We start from the raw sequence: 17,200 nt of genomic DNA on the forward strand, positions 1-17,200 counted from the left end.
TTATATTTCCATAAAAACCATTTTATATTGTTTGTGTAAAAACATAGTAATGCTGTTATAAGACAACGTTCTGTTTCATAAATATAATAATTTACTTTTATATTTTCACTGAACAAAAGCCAATTAAAGCAAAGTAATAAAATATTATCTGCAAAATATATAGTTTGACCGGTATTTTTTTAAATATAGGCTAAAAATATTGTCTTGCACCCTGGGTGTGCCATCTGAAGACAACAGTAGCAAGGAGAAACTATAGAAAGATAGGCCTACAATACAAGTCAAGTCAAGTCTGCTTTATTGTCAATTCTTCCACATGTATGGCACATACATACAGAGAATTGAAATTGCGTTACTCTCAGACCCTTGGTGCATACAGTTAACATTTAACACACTGACAGTATACGTTCAAATACAGATAAATACAGTTTAAACATATGTACATACAACTATACAGCTATACAAATGAGGAGATTTGTAGAAAAATAAAGAAAGAGATAGATAAAGTGGCATAAGGCACATGGCAGATAGAGTGCAAACCAGTTAAATAAAACAAAACTGTGCAGATATATATGTGTATGTATAGAGTGTATATATATAGTGCAAGAGGAGCTTATCAGTCTGAGGACATTGTAGAAAAATTAAAAAGGAGATAAATAAAGTGGCCTTATTTAAGTGATAAATAAACTTCTTATTTAAGTGAGATAAATAAGACCTTGTTTATTTAAGTGATAAATAAAATTCTATTTAAGTGAGATAAATAAGACCTTGTTCCACTGCCCTACGTTACAATCTATTCTTGAATATATGCGTCGCTAAATAGTCTTAACTTTGTTTTATTCCATTAAAAGCTACGACTGTCAGTAAAATACAATTTTTGCTTATCTCAATATTTACGAAAACAGAATGAGAGTGTAATAATATCAGATAATAAAAGAGCAAGCATTACACATACTGGGGGAACAGGATTTAAGACTAGTCCTAGATTAAAATAAATTGTTAGAGCGGTCTAAACTGAAAAAAGCTTGCGCTGACATATCTTAAAATACATCAGTGCCATCATTAGGTCTTAAATGGGGAAGTCGTGGCCTAATGGTTAGAGAGTCGGACTCGTAATCCAAAGGTTGTGGGTTCGAGTCTCAGGCCGGCAGGGATTGTGGGTGGGGGGAGTGAATGTCCAGCGCTCTCTCCACTCTCAATACCACGACTGAGGTGCCCTTGAGCAAGGCCCCCAACTGGTCCCCGGGCGCCGCAGCATAAATGGCTGCCCACTGCTCCGGGGGTGTGTGTATTCACTGCTGTGTGTGTGCACTATGGATGGGTTAAATGCAGAGCACGAATTCACTTCACTTCACTAAAATGCACACAAGTAATGCTTTTTTGTAAGGCATGTTTGTAAAAACTACTTAAATATCCTAATTTAACAAAAGGCCTAGTCCTGGTTTAATCTAATCCCTATCCGTTAAACCGTCCCAATAAATCGTAACTTTAATGGCCCCCAAATTTTTCGCCGACCGCCCCCTTGCGGTCCCCGGACTCAACTTCGAAATTCCCTGGTCTGATCTACAAAGCAGGCCTACAACTCATACCATGGATGCTTTCGAGAGTGGACTTGTGTAGTGTGTGTTCATTGAGTTATAACCAGGTCCGCATCCGTCTTTTTAATGAGTCGAGTTTGAGCGGCCTTGAAACTGCCCTCCAAAAATTCTTCGCTTGTTTTGATCATTCAAGTCTAGAAGGAAGGGGAGCTTGAAACAGTTCAACCTCCTTGTTCCATAATTGGCTTTATAGAGCTGGCGAGGAGCCGACGTGTTTACATGGAGTTGATGGACACTTCTGTAGACCAATCAAATGCTTCGTTGTAGACCGTGTCGGGTGAGATTGACGGAGGAGGAGCTTGTTAAACAATGCGTGTTTCATTGCAGAAGAGTTTAGCGAGAGCTACAGTGGTGTGAGCACAGGGCCTCCCCCCGTATGTGCTTTGCTCTGCGTAACTACGGATGGTTTGTAAATGGAGTCTAAGACATTTTCCACCACACGTCTCACGGATTTTGCGAAGAAACTGGATTTTGTAAACTGAGTCGCCATTTCAAGTAAGACGTCGCCAGCTATTATTCCGCACATGATCCGGTACACAGTAACATGATGATTACGAAGCAAAATCTGAGACACTTTAAACAAAAACAAGACGAATGTTCTGTTTACGCGGAGAAAAGGCGGGGGATAGTCACGCTACTTCTTTATCTGCAACTCACCGAGCACTGTTTTCGAAAGATTAACGTTTGGGCGGAAAAGTTTTGTTGCTGGAAATAGAAACGGGAAAGTTTGAAACGTGGCTGTCGATCGGCTTGGTGTTGCCATCATGAAGCATGGCCGTATAACAAGCGCGCATCTAAACTTTGACTCGTCGTTATTTGCAGTCGTGTTTTGATGCGTATATTACTGAATCTTGACATCTGCAGCAACATTCAAGCTACTAAAAGTTGCCATGTCAAAAGGTCAGGCGTTTGGATACGGCATTGTGTATTTTTTTGTAATAAAATAATAACTAAAGCAAACGTATAATCATATTTGGAAAGGAAAAGTGGAACCACCTCATCAAATCATAATCCTGTTAACATTAACCATTTATTTTAAGTTAATATCGCCTAATATAAGGATAAGGCTGCAGTGACAAACTGTTCAGCAAGGTATTAGCCTAACTTACATGATTGAAACTGCTTCTGTATGCATGTAAATCTAGTTATTAGTTTAACGGGATAATGTACTTCTCTGGATATTAAAACAGACTTATATGCTGTATAGCCCATTTGGAGGAGATAAACCTGGTTTATTTGCACTAAATCGTCTCGGCAGAGGTCAATAACACACTCCGTTAAATGGTAGCCTACAAGAAGCAAAGAAAATAACATTATTTTTACCATCATTAAGAGGTTTGAATCACCAAAATCAGCCTGACTCGTTCTCCAGTGGTGGTTCTTACATTCATCCGTTTAATAGTTATTTTGATTTAAACACACTGCACTTGACCGTTTACGTAGAATATTATATATATATATATATATATTTATGTATACGAACAATAATAAATATGTTTGTAATCCGTTTGAATGAACCTATAGGTCGCTTTGCGTGAATGATCAGTCAAGTCTCCACCAAAAGGCTGGACGTTTTGATGTCGGCTTGCATCCTCGCTCGCATTGAGAAGATTACTCTCTTTTTCATGTGATCTAGTTGAGATTAAAACTGCGTCATTATATGCCAGCACTGCTCGTGTTCATCTCCATATAATTTTGGATTAATTTCAGTAGTGATCCGCATCTATCGAGACTATTTCTTCTGTTTTGTTTTTGTAGGTCGGCAGAATGCCGGATAAAGACACTGATTTGCCTGGGAATCTAGGGACATTATAGCCATTAAGACTGGCTTATTCGGATTTACCCGATCGGACTGTTTCTTTGGTCAAGTTGGGTCATTGTGGATGATGGATGGCCGAGACTTCGGACCCCCCAGATCTGTTCATCTCTCGGGGCTGCCCATGGAGTCACACCGGCTCGGCGCGGCGGCTGCGGCCGGCAGAATGCCACCGTCTCCCGGTCATCTGGGCGCGGGGCACCCGGCGGCTCTACACACTGGAAAATTTCTTTCATCGGCCATGAACCTACATTCTCACCACAGTAAGTGCAGTTTAGTTTTATTTTTCCTCATTTCAGCAAAAGCATTTTTTAAAATATGAAAACATAAACACTTTTTAACTTTTTGGCATTTTTGTAAACGATCTGCAGTGCTGTTCAGATCTTCACGTGTTATGTCGCATGGTACGACTTTACGGAAACATGGAGAGGAATGAATGATGTTTAATAGTGTTAATAATGATTTAATACTTCTGTTTAAGTATGTGCTCGAATACTCCTATTAAACAAGTGTTATGATTCGTCTTAATATAGGATATAAACTATTTACAAAACAGGACTCGCGTCCGGTTACAGATAAACACAAACATATTCACATTGGCTTTCAGATGTAGGCGACTCGTAAACATTTATGGGAACAGTTGTTTTTAAAAGCAGTGCAGTATCAGAGCTCAAATCACGCGTCTCCTCGCTCGCAAACAACACTAAAGAAAAATGCTAAAAACGTGGAAAGTAATGCGTGTTTGTTGGCGCAAGTTGAATTATTCATCTGTTTGAGTTAAACACGAGGTGTCTTTTGGGCAGAAGACCTAATGTTTTAACTAGCATTCAATGAAAATCTACAATATAGATTCATGACTGAAATTGCCCCATTTGTTTTGCATCACTCCCCCTCTCAGGCTGGGGCAAACACTATTATTGCTCTTCTCGAGTGAACTATTGCCTTCCCTGTCATTCAGTTAAGTCACAGTGTCTGACCCTTGTGTTTAGAAATACTCTTTAACAGTCTACACTGCATATTAAAGGAAAATGATGTTTGCTGAGATACTACATTTCATCCTGTAAATGTTATGATGTTATTTAGATGCATATAGCTGGATTCATTAGTAACATGCTGTATGGTCGTGTGATTTAGTTATAATATATTTTTTTTAGTAGGCCTAGTTGTTGTTTTTATTAAGAAACATAGATCTGTATGTTGTGGTTATTGAGATGACTGTTGCACAAAATATTTTTAAGTTGAAAATATAATGAAAATGTCACACTTAATGACCCTTCTCGGGAAAAATCCTAATTTGTGTTTCTTATAGGCATTGGGTCATTTTTCTTTACTGTGTTTAATTGGATGCTGATAAGAACATTGTTTTGTGATGTCTTAAAGACTGCAAAAAAAAGCGTTATTGTGAGTATATTGAGTTCAGAGAAAGAATTGTTGCTGATTTGAGGCTCTGTCACTGTCTCAGTCAATTATTGTGAATGGTGGTTTCTGTCATGTGCAGTAATTGAAATGAATGTTGGAGCTTATGTTGCTAAAATAATGCAGTAGTTGTTGTTTATTGTAATAGTTGTTGGAAATTCTAAAACGTAAGTCTTCATTAAACAAATGACTGCCAAACGGTGTTAATGATGCTGTATAGCATAGCTGTCTTGTGTCCTGGGGCTGGACCCAATGCAAATTATTTGTAACAAATGTAGAACAAACCACCATCTACATCAAAGTTTATCATGGATGACAACATCCAATGCTTGGATTGTTTGTGGGGGGAAAAACAGTGATTTGTCCAGTGTAGCAACCTATATTAAAAAGTGATTCTGCGTTATATCACTGGTATATTGTTAATGTTTTTATATAGTTAATAATGAAGTTCTTGACTTCCCTTTTCAGATAGATGTCACATTATGCAGATGTCAAAGAGAGCCTTTAGATCTCAAAAGAAAGGATATTTTACTTTGTTTAGGTGTGTGTAGATCTCAGCAGTTTACTATGCATACTTCCAATCTACCTGAGAGAGCATTGCATTAGTTCTAGTCACCCTCACCCTGACCTTCAACTACCATGGCATTTTTACACTGTTATTTGATGATTTATATTGATAAGATTGGGGTAGTGTAATAAATTGTCACTGCATTTCATAGCACCTTACACATGTTGGATAATTACCTTTCAGTGATGGATTTTTTATTATTATTATTGCTTAGAGCTTTGAGTCATCCAGTTCTTTAAAGAATTAAAAAATGCATTTTGTGTTGCGTGTGTGTGTGCGCGCACATACGTCTATCTTTATCTAGCAATTTCTTGGGTACAGGAATCAATAGAAACAAGACCTTCAAAGGGCATGTGGTGCTCTTTGCTCATGAGTCCATGTGCTTTTATTATTTTGATCTGCCAATATGTTTGCTAAAACATTTTTGTATAACTAACCTACCACACAGTGTCCATGTAATTCTGTAAGAAATGTTATTTTGACAACATTACATAAATGCATTTATTTTCAAATGTGACGTCTCATTGAAGTTTTCATTTGTATTTAATGACTTTTTTCATATATGGTCTTCATGCTTAGTTGTAATGAGTGGCGGATAGATCATATGTTTGTGGAATGACTCAGTTTCCTGGGAACTGCCTGAACATTCCATTCTTTCCAATAATAACTGTTCAATAGCCAAATTTCCTCTCTTTGAAAGAGAAAACAGATTTCTGTCTCTTGTTTTGCCGGTTCACCAGATTCTATGGAATATGTTGTTTTTGTGACTGGATACATTAGTTACTGAATGGGATGGATGTAGTTTTTTTGGAAGAGTTAAGAGCAGCATGTAAGTGCACTGTAACTTGAATTTGATCACCGTTTAGTATGGGGCACAATGTTGGGAAGTGAGCTTTTTAAAGTATATTTTCAAGTACTTTGTACACGGACATGTTGAAGTTTTAAAGGAAGGCTGCTTTTGAACCCCTGTCTCAGCACCAGATAACAAGGGAGGGTGGCTTCTGGTTTGTTGGATTTAAACCAAGTCACATGGTGGGAGACTTGAGGGGCATGTGAGCAAAACTTCATGCCTGGAATTTCATGTGGAGTATATGAAAATATGTAATTTGAGTCTTGAATGTACATGGCCTTTTACATGTGGGGTGGAAAGAAAGCAATCTCAGTTTGTGCCGTATGTGTACTTCTCAACAGATTCAGAACTGTTCTGGTTTTCCCCCAGCTGTTCGTTATGCTACATTACTTACCTCTGTTTGATACTGTAAGGCTTTGTAGAATTGTCCAGAAAAAAGAATAACAGCAGTAGTTGTGGAGAGGATACAACCGTGAATAAATGAGTGATTTAGTTTGTAATATTGTTTGCCTCTTAAACTGAAGGAGAGTAGATGTTTGAGCAAGCTAAATGAAGTGTGGCTCTGTTTTGGGAAAGGGGTGGGTGTGCCTTTTGGAGTTTTTGCACCAGCTTGTGAAGCAAACATGTACAACATTGAACACTCGTTCCAAAAATTTCACGCATGAATCCAACTCACCAGATGGCTGTTATTCTTGGATTTCAAAGTGACAACATTCTGTCCCTTAACTTTAATGCTTTGTTGTTATGGAAAGCCTTTTACTGAAATGTGGTTGCAGAGCATTTCTATAGGAAGTGCTTTTTTTTCCACAGGACTTATCTATAATTCGCCTTAATAGCAACCATTTTTTCTGAAATCTGACAAGGGCCCTATATTGCACACATTGTTTATGAACTGTAAATCGTCATTATGTTAGTAGAACCACAGTGGTTTGGAGTTTTGTTTTAACTTCCAAGATATGGTTAAGGTTTCTTTCTGTCTGGTGTTAGTTTTTGTATTTACCGAAATGCAGAATGTTGTATTTAATGCTCATTTTTGTTTTTAAGCAGATGCATGTTTTCCATTGGGTAATGGCTTTCTCATTTGAACTGTTTAGATTCTTAGAACTTCTTACATTTACCTCCTCATTTGATTCGCTTCTAAAGATCAACTGTTTCGAACACCTCTTGATATTTACAGCGCAACACTTTAAAACAGACCTGTAAACATGGCAGATATTATATGAATCATCACCCAAAGGGCTGAGTTTTTGAGCATCTGGTAGGAAATGGCAGCGGATGTTGAGAGCTTAAAGAGATGGTTTGAGAAACATGAATCCAGGAGAGTTTTATAGGGATATAGCCTGCCCATATGCTGGTCTTCACATTTAACACTGAACATCCCACTGAAAGGGAATATGCTGTTATGCATAATATAGTCTCTACAACTTTATTTTATATAATACAATTTATATGTCAGTGTAATTAAAGCGATGAATCTAGATGGATATACTCACCTTCCGTGATACTGTAGTTTAGGGGCAGTAGAATTAACATGGTTTTTCTGTTGCTGGGAAGGAGGATGAAGGAGAACAAGCTTAAATTGTGTAATGCTCACTGTCTGTGTAATGGCTGACATGTTTGGAGATTTTTAAAGGATATTAATCTGAAGATTATATTGCTTTCTGAACCTCAGAGAATGATTCACCAAATTCATTTTGACCTGCATTTACTGGTTGATGGCTTTCCTTTCTCATTGTCTATTGTTCAGACTGAACAAGCATCCATTATTTTTTTTACTTCCTTGTCTTGTATCAGTCATGTTAGCCTTAGTAATTGTAAAAGCCTTACTAATAGGGGGACGTTAATGTTTGTGGAACATGCTAAAATTTAATGCACGAAACGTGCCTTTCTACTCCATAGCCAACTCGTTTAAAAAGGTTCCCGTGCATCATGGGAAAATGCAAATATTAGCTTGATATGCCTTTGAAGTGCGCTGCCTTTTGGAATGTACGATTGATCAATTTTCATATGGTGCATCAGAGGATCCTGGGGTTGCAGCCCTGCTGGTGGTTTATGGGCTGTTTTTAATATATGACCCTGGTGTTTGGCCTCAAGATAGGATGACTGCCTCCACATGGTTCACTCCCCTCTCGATTTTGGGGTTTGTTTTATTGATTCCATTTGAGCACCCTCTTTTTGCCAAAACCCCAAATGGCAGCTCGGTTTTATGTGAATTCTTCTATTTTTGAAGAACTGTCATTCCTGTTGTTACAGCAGCTTGCGGGTATACAAAGCCGTTTTTGTTGTGTTGCGTTTGTTATTTCAGCCTTTTCCATTTAATAAGCTGTGCATTATACTATGGTTTTGATGGCTTCTCCAGAAATGGCCTCGCGGCCTTAATCAGGAAGGGAACAAGCCCTCATTTATAACCTGAAGGGTGTTTTTAGGGGGGAAAACCACTTGTAAAAATGGCCTTTACCATCCAGGTGTTATCCTTTCCCCCTCTATACGCTGAGGTTTCAAGGTTTCAGGAACCTTCCTGTAAAGTGCAGAGAGAGGAGGAAAGAGCTAAGCCAGTAATTGCTGCCATTTATTTAGCAAGGGGATGCAACTAGAGCCAAATTAATGTGTGACAGTCCTCAGTGCTGTCTGGTTGTATCACGGCAGTGGAACTTACTCTGTGGTCCGCCTGCAGCGTAGGCCAGGAGCGGCCCGTAGTAGACAGTATGAGACCTGTCCCTCATTGTGATCTATTGTGACAGGCGCGGTGCTCAGCTGAAAGGGTGAATGGTAAAATGCGTGAGTCCAACCCCCTCTCATCCTGAGTGGTATGGCAGGAGCGCAGGGACTGATGGAAAGAGAGCAGGAGGGGGGAGGATGTGTGTAAACGTCCTGCAGCCTTGACTTTCCTCTGAATTAAACATAAAGTGTTTAGTGTCCTGGCGCGTAGACCCCATTTGCTTCATCCTACATGGGTTATGCGCTGCACACATTTGAAATAAACTGTCCCGGCTGTTAGACATGCACATGTGAATGTATTTTACGAGGAGTGCTGGGGTCTCACTGGAGGGTGTTTGCAGTTTATTTTTTCCTGTTTTAAGTGTCCCGATGATTGAGTTTTTTTTTTTTTTTGGATTATTTGAAGCCTTTCTTTCTGAACCTTTTATCCTTAGTCTTCCTTCATAATGCTGCTCAAAAAAACAAGAACCTGGGAATGCCAGGAACTAATACAAAATTCCCTTTAGAATGATCCCATTGTACAGCAAGAGTGGGAAATGGAGCATCCTCCATTTAACATCTGCAATAATTTTTTTTATTAAAATGTAATTTGACCGTAAGTGATTGGAAGGCTGATAAGATCAAGTTTCTGTTGCTGAACCTCATGGCCTAGAAAAACTACAGTGTGTCTGTGCGGTTTAATTTGGCTCACTTTTCCTTATTTATTTTTATTTTTTTTGCATCACTATACTAAGTGTCTATATTATATTATTGTATATTATGTTATTTTATATTATGGTTCAGATGTGTTCACCTATGTTGTGTTGGCTCATATATTCTTATTATTCTTATTATTATTTTAGTTTAGTTTTTCTTCAGGTTTGATTTTCAAACCTTTGCCCCAGTGATTGCTTTGCTGATGTCTTTTTATAATTTGGTATCTAAAAATGATTTTATAAGCTGATAATGGCATTTTACAGTACATTGAGTCACTAGCAGTAATAATTAGTGCTCTCAACTGAAGTTGCTGAGACTGCATGTGCACACGGGTCTGAAGGATGGGCCAAAGGGCAGTGAGGGTGGTGTCGAGGCTGGCCTGCATGAGGATGGGGTAGTTTGTGTTGGGGGAAGGGCCACACAAGATAGCAGTGACCTGACCTGGGATTAGGCCGTGCCTCTGAAAAGCTAACAAAGGATGTGAAATGAAAGCCAGCACTGCAGCCCTGCTCTCTCATATCACTGACTCCAGTTACAGTGCCTGCAACAAAGTGCTGAAGAAGCTTTTACTATTTTAGCTTGCCCAGCCGTGGCAAACATTTACCAAATGCACACAGTTGTATTCATTTAGTTCCTAAATGAATACATGGATTATTAGAGGTAATTTTTGGTTCTTTAAATGTGCAGTTTTAGGTTAAGTAACTACTTTGAGTAATCTTGGCTTGAATTGGATTTTATTACACTAGAATTTATAGTGCAGCTGCAGTTTAAAGAAATTTCCAGTGGTCTACATTTGTTTTCCATTTACTTACATGGTAAATTCTACTAGTTATATTGTTAATATTTAGATATTTATTATAGAAATTCGATCAGCTGATGGAAATGTGGTCTTTTCGCGTTTGTATTTATTTTATTACATATTTCATTGGGGGTGGTGATGGCGCAGTGGGTAAGACACATGCCGTTGGTGTGAGAGACCCGGGTTCGAATCCACTGTGAGACACCAATGTGTCCCTGAGCAAGACACTTAACCCCTAGTTGCTCCAGAGGCGTGCGACCTCTGACATATATAGCAATTGTAAGTCGCTTTGGATAAAAGCATCAGATAAATGTAAATGTCATGTTTATTTCATAATAATTCACAGGAACCTTTTATTTATTTTTTCTCCTGAGGCGTTTGTCATCATGTGCTAATTAGTCTGAGGAAAGATGACAGGATCAGGTGAAATCACAGCTCCCTGTGTAATATCTGAAATGGTGGGATCTTGAATTTGGACAAAGCCTTATTTTCCATGTCACTGATGTACAGTGTTCTTGTGTAATGAAAAGGTGATGAGCAGCTTTTCTTCAGTGCAGATATTAATGTTATTAGGGCAGTACGTCACATCACACAGCTGTTTGAAGTAGATATAATGAAAAAAGCTGCTGCATAATACAGAGCTGCTTTGTGTTTTTACTCCATACAGCACTTTTTTTTTCATGTTTCATTGTGGGCAAGAAATTGCAAAATTTCATCACACGCTCACGTCATTCCTTCGCCGCAAGGTCACGACTCTGGCTGCAGGCAGCACCTTAAAGAGACACGATGTGAACAACTGCTACTTTTGTACGTTTAACAGCGTTCTGTCTTGAAAGGAAGGATTGAATGTTGATGGTCACAAATGTGCTTGACCTTTCTATTGCTGGCTCATGTTTCTGCCTCTCCTGGTAACCAATCAGGCATTGGGTGGAGCGCGAAGGAAAATCCTCTGACAGCAATAGAACACATACTTTATTTAGATTATAGATTTAGTTGAGTCTGAGTATATCAAGTCTGTTTAAATAAGGAAAACTACCTTTTGTCCTGAATCATATTTACTTCCCATGTGCTTTGAGTACATATTATTCTGCTCAAACTCTGTATGCAAAACTAAACATTCACTATTGTATACAACAAAGGACCATGTATAATCCTTGCCATTTTCTCGGATGAATTGCTGCCCAGACACATTGTTTAACACAGTTGTAGGCTCGGTAGTTGAATTGGCAGTGACGCCTAAACTTGACGCTTAGAAGCATGTTTATTAGACAATGATTACCTCAGTACGTTGAATTTACCACTATTGGCTGCAATTATTTTGTCACTTTTTTTTCTTGTCAAAACATCTGAACAAAAGTTTCAGTTTGAGCTCTGCAGTGCGAGTGAGGTGCAGGAATTCAGTGCATTGTATAAGATCCAGGTTGACTTGTTAGAACTGGTACGTTTTGACATGTTTTTGTTTCTTTGCAAGGTGACGCATTAAGTTGAGAGAGAATCCCAAATTACTCGTTTTCCATCCATTAAAATGTGCCAAGCTTAATGGATAGGAATGCTTGCAAAAATAACTACAAAAATTAAAAGATAAACAAAATAAATTCATGCTTTCTCCACGTGAGTGTTGCTTTTCTCAACGAGGATGGTGTTTAAATCTTATTGGTAGGCTAGTAGTAAAAGTTGAACAGCTGTTTTCCACCATAATCATTGGGCTACCAGTAGGGTAAGTTAAAAAGTAATTGGCATGTAAACTTTTTTTTTTTTTTTTTTTTTTCTCAAAACTAGCAAGGACTTAGATCTCCGTTTTGGTTTTGTGCAAAGATTTTGCCCTTCTGTTATGTATTTGGGTATCCAAACAATAAGACTAAAATAAGTAATTCCCAGTGTAGGTTTTAAAAAGCTGCATCCTTAACTGGAAGATGTCATTATGAGATATTAGTGTTTAGTGTGGATATGATAAAAATATAATTTACTGTCTGCTATTGGTCGACAAACTGATGTTTCCATTGAAACAATATTGCTAGGTTAGACTGTTGCCTGTTGCTCTACTTAGTTTTAGTATTGTTTTTAAATATAGTAGTGTCTGCACATTAAAAGTCAACATGACAGCGACCAACTTCCATATTTTAACAGATTTCCAAGTGGAACTGCTTATGCTAGAAAAAAATGTATGAGGGGGCCTTATATAATTGTGATTTTAGGTTGGAAAGAAAGTACTTGAACTTTTGTGCATTTCACCATTAAATAGTTTTTTTGGATCTTCACCACAGTGTTTTGCATTCTTGTGTAATTCTGTCATGGTCTTTGCTTTAAGTGACATTAAATCTGGTTTCCCCTTGATGTGTGAATTGGTCTGCTGAGCATGCTTTATGTCTACAGCATTGTAATGTCTATCATAATGTCTTCTATTGTCGTGTAGGAGAGCTCTTTGTTTTTCAGAGCAGGTGGTGGGCTTTGAAGGACCAGTTAAGAGTGGCTCTGAGTATTTTAATGGTCCCGTTTTCTTTGCCTCAGTTTAAGACCTTATTCTAATTAGTGTCTCTCTTTTCTCTAATTTACAACAGTTCTATCTGAATTGTTTTTAAGGGTCTGGCTTTAATTATAAGGGGTGTTGGTAGGGGAATTGCGAAAGCTCACCGCAAGGCCTGTTGGGTTGCAGACGAGTTGAGCAACATAAGCAATTAGGAAATTCCTGTGTTCTATTCAGCTGGTCTCTGACAGTGGCCATTTCTTTTGGAGGAGGAAAATAGTCGAATCCTTGTGAAAAACGCACGTTAAGGATTGAACTATTTCTGACCTACTGAACTTCTTGTTTTTCTTCATGCATCTGAGATGACTGTGAGCGCTATATAGCTGAATGATTGGAAACAATTAACATGCCCTGCAAACTCTGGGTTCAGAGGGATTATATGGCACTGGGAAATGTTTGCCGATGGGATATGAATATTTCAGAGATAATGTGAAACAACTGACTCTGTAAATTCCCACCGAGACCTTCTTGGACATACTTCTAGGCGAATGATCAGGGCAACAGTTTTTAGTTGTGTTGTGGTTCTCACACTGCACTCGGAAACTGCACACAGACACGATGCTGGCTTTGAGGTTTAGGTTTATTTATTTGACAGGAGCTGCTGCTTATGTTACAGGCCGTGGCGCTGACATCACTGTGATTCCTTTTCGAGTGGAGTGTTCACCCTACAGAAACGCCAAAAGAAACCTTCTCAGCCAAAACCCGATAATATTCAAGGATGTTTACTGTGCGTGGCCAAATGTCTGGACAAACTTGTGATTCAGTCATTCCGGTCGCACCCAAAAGTGGAGTACACCGCTATAGACAAACAATGAGAGTAAAACTGACCATATTCAGAAGCTTTAGGATGTGATGTGGAGCCATCACAGGATGACACCCCTTTAAAGTCTTCACATTTCAGTTTTGTCCTCACGCTCTCGAATATGGAAAGGAAACACAAAGATGTTTCAGACTTTTTGAAAGAGTTTAGGCATGGCCCTTTCCTGTTTTTAATACATCTATACACACATGCACAAAAATGGCCAGTGCAGAAATGAGATGGGAATTGTATAACTTGATTGACCTGCACAGAGCATTTACAGTGGGGCAAATAAGTATTTGATGCACTTCCGATTTTTCAGGTTTTCCCACTTACAAAGAATGGAGAGATCTGTAATTTTCATCGTAGGTACACCTCAACTGTGAGAGACAGAATATTTTTTAAAAATCCAGAAAATCACATTGTATGATTTTTTTTATTTTTTATAACTAATTTCCATTTTATTGCATGAAATAAGTATTTGATACAATAGAAAAATAGAACTTAATATTTGGTACAGAAACCTTTGTTTACAATTACAGAGGTCAGATGTTTCCTGTAGTTCTTGAGCAGGGGGACCTTGCACGCGCTGCAGGATGTTAATCCATGACGGTGTAGTGTGTTACTAATGGTAACCATTGAGACTGTGGTCCGAGCTCTCTTCAGGTCATTGACCAGGTCCTCCTGTGTAGTTCTAGTCTGATCCCTCACCTTTCTCAGGATCATTGATACTCCACGGGGCGAGATCTTGCATGGAGCCCCAGTCCGAGGGAGATTGACAATCATCTTGAATTTCTACCATTTTCTAATAATTGTGCCAATAGTTGTTGCCTTCTCACCAAGCTGTTTGCCTATTGTCCTGTAACCCATCCCAGCCTTGTGCAGGTCTACAGTTTTGTCCCTAGTGTCCTTAGACAGCTCTTTGGTCTTGCCCATAGTGGAGAGGTTGGAGTCTGGTTGATTGAGTGTGTGAACCGGTGTCTTTTATACAGGTAACGACTTCAAACAGGTGCAGTTAATACAGGTAATGAGTGGAGGATAGGAGGGCTTCTTAAAGACAAACTAACAGGTCTGTGAGAGCCAGAATTCTTGCTGATTGGTAGGTGATCAAATGCTTATTTCATGCAATAAAATGGAAATTAATTATTCAAAAATCATACAATGTGATTTTTCTGGATTTTTTTTATTTTTTATATTCTCTCTCACAGTTGAGGAAAATACTTATTTGCCCCACTGTAAATCAACCTGAAGTATCACCTTTGGGATTAAGCTGAATGCCAGCTAGTCTGACTGCCTGATATCAATGCCTGACATTAATGTTCTTGGGCTGAATGGAGCCAAATCCCATTGCATCAAATAGGGACTAGGCATGCAAAAATGCATTCCTATGCATCGATCTGATAATTAAAGAGTTTTTTAGTTTTTTTTCCCAAATGCGTATTGTGGTGAATAAACTTAGAAGCGTTCCCTAATGCATGTCTTGATGATTATTTGTTCATCATATGTTCCATTCCATTAAAGGGTAGTTGTTATTCTTTTAGCCTCCTTGATTTAAAAGATGGACATTTTTGGTTTAATAAATTTCACATGGTATACAAATGTTATGCATATTTAATAGACAGTCTATCAAACATCTGTTTGTTTGTGTTACTTTGCATAGTTCATATTAGCCATTTTCTATTGGATCCATGATAAATGAAGACCTCCAAGTACATCTGAGATTTTTCTTTTACTTAAGTATTTTTATCAGGCTCATATGAAAATAACATTGGACATTTTTTTTTTTCAAAACAAGGCATTCAGTAACTCACTTATAACCATTTTTGCTGTTAAAGTGAAATTACTGAACCTAAATATAGGAGCCTAAAAAAATTCTCATTTAAAGACTTTTTTTCCAGTAGAAAATTGAATTTCTTCAACACTTTCACTTCTTGAGACTTCTCAAGAAACTCTCCAGTTGCAGTCTTCAGCATATTTTGGGAAATAATTATGAATAATTTCAAAATCATTTCTGACTGAATTGTGACCCAGTTTCATATTTGCCAGCTCAATATAAACACTTGTTATTTTGAAACAAGAAACTTGATGAACAAGTATACTTTCCACAAAGTTGTGTTGGCGTAGTGGTTAAAGAGTAAACCCTAAAGGTTCTACATTCAAACCGCATGTGAGTGAACCGTAAACTGGAGAGTTGATGAGTTACCCAGTAACCATTGCACTCTTGAGGAGAGATGACCCTGTAGTATAAATGTACAATTCTTTGCTTTGGATTAGATGTCTCCTAAATGTCTCATTCTTTGCGTTATAGGACTGGACTCAAATGGCAAAAGAAAAAAAACAAAACATCATCTTGTCATGTGACCCTTACAATTGTCCAGATCTTGTGTTCAAATGAATGAGCCAGTGCCCGTGCTGTGTGTTTGAAGAAAAGGCTTACAAGTGTGAAATATACCCCTGGCCATGTCAATAGATCTAGAATTACGAGCACGGTGATTTTGCAATCCTTAATTTAGAAGAATCTTTTGTAATAATATATTCATTCTTCTCAAGGAAATAAATGTCTGTTATTGCAAAAACTATAGATTCTGGTGTTTGTCTCGCATATTGCAGAATAACCTTTCAAGTTTCCCAAGTATGGATCACCTCATGCTCTATCTCCTCTCCTTCGTTTGCACCCCATCCAGAGGTCTAATCTGTCCTGTGGTTAATGTTTAGATGTAGTCCAAAGGGTTCACATCTGCCGTTAGCGATGTGCAATACAATGGCCCAACGGTTCATCAGTAGAGCAAGACTGCTTCCCTCCTAGGTTAATCGCATGCTAACCTCTACTACAAAAGGCTCATGTTGCCGTTGATGCCTTGTTGTTCCTCCTCCTCTTGTCATGCTAATGCACTATTTACACATGCAAAAGATGGACTCATTGTGCCAAGGTGTCTGCGGCACAGTAGGAAGTGCTGTGTGTGTGTGTATCTGTGAAAGTGTGTCCGAAGCATCTCTGGTTTGAGTAATAAGTGCAAAGTGTTCCTTCCACGCTGGATTGAGGAAAGGCATGTGGGAAGGAAGGGCAGTCGTATTGGGGGAAGGGCTCATTAATTTGCACAGTTGTCCCTGTTTATACGTCATGCTTGAATAGGTAATGTGGCGTATGGATGGACCTTTTGTTGATTTCAATGCAAGCAATATCCTGCACTACGTATCCGTTCCCATGGATTTTCAGTGACCCGTCCACAATCGTTACAGACCCGGCCAACGTCTGTAAACGTTTCTGCAGATCCTAGCTGTTGTTTTATCAGTTTGAGTTTAAAAGCTCTGAGGAGGCAGCGGACCGAATACCATATGTGTCTCTCACTCCGATGTCAAAGCTGGCAAAATGAAAACATGCTTTTATTTAGACATTCCCCCTTTTGAAGCTGCACATC

The 17,200-nt window shown here is 38.5% G+C and overlaps 1 protein-coding gene across 3 annotated transcripts in view; it reads left to right on the forward strand.

Moving 5' to 3' along the window:
* The first annotated feature begins 1,903 nt into the window (after positions 1-1,903).
* The window catches only part of LOC306864519 (trinucleotide repeat-containing gene 18 protein-like), a 70,367-nt gene continuing 55,070 nt past the window's right edge, over positions 1,904-17,200 (forward strand). For all 3 annotated transcript variants that reach the window (XM_079408577.1, XM_079408578.1, XM_079408579.1), the window contains exons 1-2: positions 1,904-2,090; positions 3,354-3,674. In XM_079408577.1, coding sequence (XP_079264703.1) covers positions 3,479-3,674 — 196 coding nt within the window. In that variant the 5' untranslated portion in view covers positions 1,904-2,090; positions 3,354-3,478. The remainder of the gene's footprint in view (positions 2,091-3,353; positions 3,675-17,200) is intronic.

The sequence above is a fragment of the Barbus barbus genome (assembly GCF_936440315.1).
Source record: "Barbus barbus genome assembly, chromosome: 4".
NCBI classification, from domain to species: domain Eukaryota; kingdom Metazoa; phylum Chordata; class Actinopteri; order Cypriniformes; family Cyprinidae; genus Barbus; species Barbus barbus.